Genomic DNA, 9,483 nt, shown 5'->3' on the forward strand with positions numbered 1-9,483 from the left:
ATACCTTAATGTAACCAAATATTCATTAATCATATCAAAACAACCTAATATATATAACATATAACTTAATTTAACCAACACTTCAGTTATACCAAAACCAAACCATATTCATCAAATCTAACCTAAATCAAACCTAACCTAAATCAAACCTCAATCATATTCATCAAATCTAACCTAAAATTAAATCAAAACCCTAAATTAAACAAAATCTAACATAAATCAAACCAAATCAAACCAAATTATCTAACTTAAATTTAACATAAATCCAACAAAGTTCAAACCAAATTATCTTAAATCAAACCTAAATCAAACAAAAATCAAACCAAATCAAACAAAAATCATATACCAAACAAAATATAATCTAATTCAAAACTAAACTAACCTAAATCAAACTTAAATCAAACCAAATTATCTAACCTAAATCATATACCAAACAAAATATAATCTAACTCAAACCTAATCTACCCTAAATCAATCCAAAAAACCAAATTAAACCCTAAATCTAATCAACAAAAACCTAAACAAACCAAAATCAAACCCTAAATCTAATCGACAAAACCTTAATCTAAACATATAAAATTTTATAAACAATATATATTCTAACATGGAAGGAGGCGGCGGAAGCAGGGCTGGAGCGGCGGCAGAGCAAGTCGATGGCGGCGTTGTCTGATCAGAAGAGGAACCGTCGTCGTCGTCGTCTGATCGAGGGAGGAAGGCGGCGGAGGCGTCGTCGTCTGATCGAGGGAGGAAGGCGGCGGCTTTGTCGTCGTCTGATCGAGGGAGGAAGTCGGTTTTGATGATTATTTCCGAAAGTTTTGAATAAACCTCTCGGTCCTGACCTTAAACAGGATGTTTTTTAACAAATGTCAAAATCGAAGGTTTATTTGAAAACCTTCGGTGTTGACCCTTCCCAAGACTTAGAATTTTTTATGCATTTTTTAAACAAGGGTTAAAACCGAAGGCTTATTTGAAAACCTTCGGTTTTGACAATTCCCAACACTTAGAATTTTTTATGCTTTTTTTAAACAAGGGTCAAAACCGAAGGCTTATTTGAAAACCTTCGGTTTTGACCATTCCCAACACTTAGAATTTTTTATGCTTTTTTTAAACAAAGGTCAAAACCGAAGGTATATTTGAAAACCTTCGGTTTTGACCCTTCCCAACACTTAGAAAATATTATGCTTTTTTTAAACAAGGGTCAAAACCGAAGGTTCTCAAATAAACCTTCGGTTTTGACCCTTCCCAACACATAGAATTTTTTCTTCTTTTTTTAAACAAGGGTCAAAACCGAAGGCTTATTTAAAAACCTTCGGTTTTTATCCTTCCCAACACTTCGAATTTTTTTATGCTTTTTTAAACAAGGGTCAAAACCGAAGTTTGAACCTTTGGTTTTGACCCTTCCCAACACTTGGAATTTTTTCTGCTTTTTTAAACAAGGGTCAAAACCAAAGGCTTATTTAAAAACCTTCAGTTTTGACCCTTCCCAACATTTAGAATTTTTTCTACCTTTTTTTAAACAAAGGTCAAAACCAAAGGTTTATTTGAAAACCTTCGGTTTTGACCCTTCCCAACACTTAGAATTTTTTCTGCATTTTTTTAAACAAAGGTCAAAACCGAAGCTTTATTTGAAAACCTTCGTTTTGATCCTTCGGATTTTTTTAAACAAAGGTCAAAACCGAAGGTTTTCAAATAAACCTTCGGTTTTGAACCTACCCAACACTTAGAATTTAGGTCAAAAAATGAAGGTTTCCAATAAACCAATTACCCTATTTTTTGGCAATCTAATAAATAAAGGAAAATAATTCATAAACAAAATTAATAAACCAAAATCAACGGATAATAATAATAATTCATAATTATGATAAGCAAAACACACCAAAATGTCATCATTCGTACGGAAAAGATAATACATAATTAATCAAACAAATATAATCTAGAAATTAGTATATGTGGGGCGAGGAGGGGGTGGTTGATTTTGCCTCTTCAACAATTTAATTTGCTGTTCGAGATTCTCCAATTTTTGCGCCATTTAAGCCCTATCCGCTTAAATTTCAGTAAACATTTGGCCTCTTTTTGCATCCCTCAATCGGATTTGCTCCATTTCCAGCGTCATTTTTATCACCTCTTCCTCACGTGCCGCAATTTTTGATTGTGCTAGCAAATTCTGGTATGACCGGGACAGTTTCTCTGGTGTACGCCGAATACTCATCCATAACTCACCCATCCTAAATGCATTTCATATATATATATATATCAAACACAATAACCAAAATATATCATTCATTTAACAAAATCTAACAAAATCATATATATTTAACAAACTAACCTAAATCTAATCTAAACAATAACAAATATAAATCAAACTACCAAACAAATAATCTAGCATAAATCTAGATAATATAAACTAAATGATAACAAATCTAAATCTAATAATTAACAAAAACAAAAAACACAAATAAATCACGGCAAAGAAGAACAAAAACAAAAAATAAATAAAAAACTAACCTGGAACGGAGAAGAGGAAGAGGAGCGTCGGAGGTGGCTACGACGCGGGAGAGAGAGAAAGTAGAGAGGCGAATGAAAAAGAGAAGGGTTATGGTTTGTATTTATAAAGGTATTTACCGAAGGTTTTTCAATAAACCTTCTATTTTGATTAATCTAAAAACCGAAGGTTTATTAAAAAACCTTCGATAATAAGAATCACGGGATTTAATTTTTTTTGTCTTTTTTTGGATGAGTCAAAACCGAAGGTTTATAGGATAAACCTTCGCAATTAACAATTTCAAAGAAAGGTAAAACCGAAAGTTCTTTAATGGAAAACCTTCGTATTTAAACATTTCAGGAAAGGTAAAACCGAAAGTTTTTGGAATAACCTTCGTAATTAACCAACTCCCAACACTTAGATTTTTTTTTGATTTTTTGGGAATGTCAAAACCGAGAGTTATTTGCATAACTTTCGGTACTAATAATCAAAACCGAAAGTTTACACACCTCTCGGAATCTATTTTCAATAACGAAAGATTTGTTCCTCTCGGGATCAATTAGGAGAGTTTTATAAAAGCTTCGGTAATTTTTATCGATAAAGGTCATTTTTTTACCAGTGTACATCGTTTCCATACTAGTCGTGATTCCAGAGTGGTGACTACTCTTACATTGTTGAAGACTCATCTTTTCGGGTATTAATATTATCTTGTTATCTAGATGTTTGTTGTTTAAATTAGTTTATAAACTTAGATTTGATGATTTTTTAGTTACCAAGGACATGTCTCTACTGCTTTGGTTCTTGGTGGAGTTGAGATTACTGGTCCACATTTACACACTATGAGTTATATAGTTATATTTAATGAAAAATAATCAACTATATAAGAAAATGGTATTTTTATGCAATAATTAGTTTGCAGATTTATCCTCATGGATCAACTGATACTCTTCCATTTGCCACGATGGGTTCTGGTTCACTTGCTGATATGGAAATATTTGAATCGAAATATCGTGAAGGTCTTATTGTAAGTAGGATTCTGTTATCTCTTATTAAAAAAATAGTCTTTTGAATTATTTTTCCTGATTATGGCCTTCAGTCCTTAGAAGGAGGTAGGGGTTAAGTTGGTAACTGAGGCTATTTGCTCTGGTATATTCAATGACTTGGGAAGTGGAAGAAATGTTGATGTTTGTGTGATCACAAAGGTTAGTTGAGTTTCTCACTTTGTTTTAAGAGACAGACAAAGATGACCATTTTTACCATTTTGAAGAAACACTTTCTTAATGTCAGTTATTTTAGGTTTTATATTAGACATCTAGAGCTTGTTTGATGTTATATGAAGGATAATTATTTGGTAGTTTAGTTGATAATTAAATGAATTATGATGGGTCCTAATGTTTGATTGTGTAAGATCTTTGCAGGGACAAACAAAGTATTTAAGAAATCATCTAGCGCTTAATCCTTGTACTTATGTTAGCGATAAAGTCTATACCTTCTCCAAGAAGACTGGTTAGTAAACATCGTATATTCTGATTTATTTTCATTCTACATGCCTACATCATGTGTCCTAGTAGAAAATGTGTTTCTTCATGTTTGCAGTGCATGTCTTAGTCATACTCCTTTTTCTTTCTTTGAAAATAAATGATTTTGTTATTTGTGATAAAATAGGAAAGTAGAACAAAACCTGACATTAACTATGACTATTTTCTTGTTTCTAATTGTCTGGATTTTCTTTTGCTTTCTAATATAATGTTCTATATTTAATTAGGGTGAGAAATAGAGGTTTTGCTTCTTGAAGTGACAATGCCAGACTGTAGAGCCCTTTGATGGTTCAGGAGTTAGAAACCTGTCGTTATCTTAGCATTAATGATACTGAGTTTTTTGTCTAATATGTTTTCACAAGTTCATTAATAGAAGTTCAGAAGCAAGTTGAGGGAATTGTGGATTTATTAATAGAAACTGAAGCAACTAAGGACTCAAATCGCAAGGATCTCAAATCGCCAAAGGATCCTTAATGAAAGTGTGTGTGACAGAAAGTCGTAAAGTTAATTTCATCTCAAGGGAACTATTTATTTAAAATTTAATGCATTTTATTTAAATAAATAGAACATTAAATGTAAGTTAATTAATTAATGTTCTTTTTATTTGATTATTAAAGTTTTTTTTATTATCTTTAAAAATTGAAATGTTGTTTTTCTTTAATTATTTAATTTATAAAAAAATTACATAAAAATATCTTAAAAAATGTATAAAATATAAATATAAATAAATAAAAATGTAAAAGAATTGTTAAAATAATAGGTGAAAAACAAATAGACTTTTGGCGACGTTTTATTTAATGTTACCAACGCTTAAATAAGTGTCGTTAAACATTCCTCCCTTCCGTCAACGCTTAACTTTTTAATACCAACGCTTAAATAAGAGTTGTTAGAACTTGTCCACCCTGCTTTCGGCGATGCAAGAATAAGTGTCGGTAATATTTTTGATGACGCTTTTAAGGGTTGGCAGAGATCTTTGTAAGCGTCGTCGTTAGTGTTTTTTGTTGTAGTGTTAGATCTATGGTTAGTTGTTTAGATAGAATAAATATATTATATAATATATTAGTGAACATGGTGAGGGCTTCGGGCTATAATGTAAAAATTAATAAATTAGATAGTTATATAATTATATTTTATATATAATATAATAGTATCCATTACATAAATCCTTCCGGGCTCCCGGTTGTAGATATGAGGGGCGCCGCCTCATTGTCATCGCATAAAACACATTTTGAATCCGGGATGTTCATGAAACGTTTAAGTCTATCACGAGTAGAAAGGTTTTCCCGAAAAGCCAACCACAAAATGAATTGGTGCATCAAAATGATCTTAGGAAACCAAACAATATGAGACCATCAAACACTGTCTCCTTTGTTTCGAATAGTATCCCAAGACAAACTTGCAACGAATTTTCCATCATGTTCAACCGTCCAAGAATTAGAATCTCTACAATAAATAAATTGTGAAGTTTGAATAGATTCAAGAATTCTCATACCTTCTAGAATTCGTTTTATGGTATTTCATTCTCCATCTTTTATTTCACGTACCGCCTTATTTAAGTGTTTTAAACTCCTCTTAAGAATAATTGTTTTATGCTCAAACTGATGATCTTGCCAAAATAAAGTTCTTGGAATTAATTAAAATAATTCCATAATAATCTTAAATCATAAACTATAATACCCTAAATCTTCATTCTTGTTCCTAAGATATGAAAGACAAAATCGTAATATATATACCTGGATCCTTAGACATGATTAGATGAGATGGTCTTCCAAAAGGGCAGAAATCCTTTAGCCTTATTTCTCCGATGATGGGGATTCAGAGAGAGAGCGTGTGATAAAATTAAGTTCGTTCTTATTTTTTATCAACCAACCTCCCTTTTATATATTTATTCTGCCTTTTGGGGACCATAACCGTCATAACTGCTTCATTACGCTAATTTCTAATTTGGCCCCTCATCAAATTAGAAATATCGTAGGGTATCCACAATTTAACATTCATAACAATAACGTTCTTAAGTCAAATCCCAAACATCCTTAGATCACATAATATTGACTTATTATAATCAATGACCATATATATTCATTTAAATATATAAATGTCCCTTTAAATTCTAACAATCTCCCACTAGACATATATAATTAAAATGAATAATATATCCTTATTATGCACAAAATTATCATCGATTTCGAGAACATTAACAATCTCGTCCATTAATCATATTAACAAGGATCAAGGCGGTCTTCGTTGTATCAATCACAACTAAACCTTCAATGGTCAAAAATATCAATATGACTAAATGACATAGATTAATCATGAATTTGTGGCATAAAAAATTACATGCAAGGTGATCTATTCATGTCAATTTTCAACTGGTCCTACCTTAACTTTAGTGAGATCAAACTTTAACTTTATTGTACAAAATGCAATAAACCGTACAAAACTTTATCTGATCAGAAATTGAATTACATAAATATTCATAAAACAAATTGAAAGACAACTGAATTTACAAACTCCCACTTAACCTAGAGATCATCCATCTCTAAAACACCCATGTTAGTAGTGTGTTCATGAAAGACATTAGACGGCAGACCCTTTGTCAAGGGATCAGCTATCATGGAGTTTGTACCCAAGTGTTCTATAGAAATTTGACCACTTTTTACCCTTTCCTTCACAACTAGGAACTTTATATCGATATGTTTTGACTTAGTCGAGCTCCTAATGTTATTCGAATATAACACAACTGAATTATTGTCACAAAATAATCTAAGGGGTCTTTCAATCCCTTTCAAAATACGCAGCTCAGTGACAAAATTCTTTAGCCATATTGCTTGATTTGATGCCTCATAACATGCTACAAACTCTGCTGCCATGGTGGAGGAAGCTGTAAGTCCTTGTTTGGAACTCTTCGAAGTGATCGCTCCACCAGCCAACAAGAATACATAGACGAAGTGGATCTTAAACTATCTTGGCATCCCACAAAATCAGAGTCAGAATACCCAATGATCTCAAGATTATCCGACCTCCGATATGTGAGCATGTAACTTCTAGTTCTCTTTAGATATCTCATAACTCTTTTAGCTGCCTTCTAGTGATCCAAACCTGGGTTGCTCAAATATCTTCCTAATACGCCAACTATGTACACAATATCTGGACGCGTACAAATTTGAGCATACATTAGACTTCCAACTGCCGAAACATATAAAATATTTTGCATTTCTTGAATTTCTAAATTTCCTTTAGGGCATTGTTGAAGACTAAATTTGTCTCCCTTAACGATCGGGGTATTTCCTAATTTACAATCTTCCATGCCATATCTTTTAAGTACTTTATCGATATAGCTCATCTGTGATAATCCAAGAATTCCTCGAGAACGATCTCGATGTATTTGGATCCCTAATACAAATAAGGCCTCACCAAGATCTTTCATCTCGAAATTTCTCGACTGAAAAGTCTTAGTTTGGTGCAATAAGCCTATATCATTTGAGGCAAGAAAAATGCCATCAACATATAAAATTAGATATATATATGTTTACTCCCACTGAATTTGTGATACACACAATCATCAATTAAATTCCCTCCAAAACCAAATGAGAGAATTACCTCATGAAATTTATGGTACCACTGACGAGACGCTTGTTTGAGCCCATATATGGATTTCTTTAATTTGCAAACCATATTCCTTGAATCTCCTAACACAAAGTTTTCTGGTTGCACCATATAAATTGTTTCATCAATTTCTCTATTGAGAAATGTTGTCTTTACATCCATCTGATGTAGCTCCATATCAAAATGTGCAACGAGTGCCATGATTGTTCTAAAAGAGTCTTTGGTTGAAACCGGAGAAAAAGTCTCTTTATAATCAATCCCGTATTTTTGAGTAAAACCTTTAGCCATAAGACGTGCTTTATACTTTTCCACATTACCTTTAGAATCCCATTTGGTTTTAAAAATTCATTTACAACCAACAGTCTTAACCCCTTCTGGTAATGGGACGAGTTCCCAAACTTTATTGTCTTGCATAGATTTATACTCTTCATTCATTGCATCAATCCACTTTGCTGAATTAGAACTATTTATGGCTTGATGAAATTTTATTGGATAATCTTCCATAATACCAAGATTATCCTCATGTTCTAGAAGAAATACATATTCATCCGACATAGTACTTCTCCTTACTCTTGTGGATCGCCGTAATGACACTTGTTCCTCAATAATACTTTCTTCTTGAGGTTGTTGAGTTTGTACCTCTAGGAGATCAATGTCGTCTTGATTTTCTAGAATTATTCCAATATTATCAATGATCAGATGAGAATCTTGATCATTGTCCATACAAATCGGAATAGGAGTCAACTCATTGTTAACCAAATTAGAAGTTGACTCTTCCTCAAAGATAAAATCTTGATCATTGTCCATAAAAATCGGAATAGGAGTCAACTCCTTGTTAACCAAATTAGAATTTTGACTCTTTCTCAAAGACAAAATCTTTTTATTTGATTCTTCACCCCAAACTCAACATCCTCAAAGAATACAGTTGTTCCTGTCTCGAAAATTGACTTTAAGTTGGGATCATAAAATTTATAGCCCCTTGATCGTTCAGAATAGCCAATAAAGTAACTACTAATTGTTTTGGGGTCCAGTTTATCCATATGAGGCTTAGACTAGACTTTGCCTCTACTAGACATCCCCAATCATTAAAATGTTTTAGACTAGGCTTTCGCCCTGACCAAAGCTCATAAGGGGTTTTAGTCGTTGTTTTTGTTGGCACTCTATTCAAAATGTATGCTGCAGTCTTTAGTGCTTCACCCTAGAGTGACTTTGGTAAGGATGAATGGCTAACCATACTCCTCACCATATCCTGTAAAGTACGGTTTCGTCTTTCTGCTACACCATTCATGCTTGGAGAGCCCGACATGGTGTACTGAGGAACGATACCACACTCCTCTAGGTATTTAGCGAAAGGCCCTGGACGTTGTTCACCTGAACCGTCATACCGACCATAGTATTCACCACCACGATTGGATTTAACTTTCTTTATCTTTCTATTGAGTTGATTTTCAACTTCAACCTTAAATGACTTGAACACATCCAATGTTTTAGCCTTTTCTTGAATAAAAAAAATGTATGCATATCTAGAGAAATCGTCTATGAATGATACGAAATATCGCTGACCATTCCAAGACGGAGTCGGAAACGGCCCACAAACATCCGTATGTATCGACTCAAGTATTTATGTAGCTCTATATGCATTCAATTTTCTATCTTTGGTTTGTTTTCCTTTAATACATTCAATACAGACATTAAAGTTCGTAAAATCAATGGAATTTAGAATCTTATCTGACACAATACGTTCAACTCTATTTCTAGAGATGTGACCTAAGCGTTTGTGCCATAATGTACCCGAATTATTATTATTTAGCTTTCGTTTAGTACCTCTTGATTCCACATTCAGGGTTTTATTATATA

At 32.8% G+C, this 9,483-nt stretch overlaps 1 protein-coding gene across 1 annotated transcript; it reads left to right on the top strand.

Moving 5' to 3' along the window:
* The first annotated feature begins 604 nt into the window (after positions 1–604).
* LOC124918221 (proteasome subunit beta type-7-B-like) lies at positions 605–4,306 on the top strand. Its single transcript, XM_047458423.1, has 7 exons — positions 605–645; positions 3,102–3,176; positions 3,252–3,333; positions 3,402–3,506; positions 3,586–3,684; positions 3,901–3,988; positions 4,260–4,306. The coding sequence occupies exons 1-7, from the start codon at positions 605–607 to the stop codon at positions 4,304–4,306; spliced, it is 537 nt and encodes a 178-aa protein (XP_047314379.1).
* The last annotated feature ends 5,177 nt before the right edge of the window (positions 4,307–9,483 follow it).

This window comes from Impatiens glandulifera, unplaced genomic scaffold (assembly GCF_907164915.1).
Source record: "Impatiens glandulifera unplaced genomic scaffold, dImpGla2.1, whole genome shotgun sequence".
Lineage (NCBI taxonomy): Eukaryota > Viridiplantae > Streptophyta > Magnoliopsida > Ericales > Balsaminaceae > Impatiens > Impatiens glandulifera.

What these genes read in the sequence shown, in the direction of transcription:
- LOC124918221 (XM_047458423.1), top strand. Translation starts at nt 605, where the DNA reads ATGGAAGGAGGCGGCGGAAGCAGGGCTGGAGCGGCGGCAGA. An exon ending in AGGGCTGGAGCGGCGGCAGA is followed by an intron (nt 646 to 3,101) that starts GCAAGTCGATGG and finishes TTTTTTTACCAG; the next exon opens with TGTACATCGTTTCCATACTA. An exon ending in AATATCGTGAAGGTCTTATT is followed by an intron (nt 3,507 to 3,585) that starts GTAAGTAGGATT and finishes TTCAGTCCTTAG; the next exon opens with AAGGAGGTAGGGGTTAAGTT.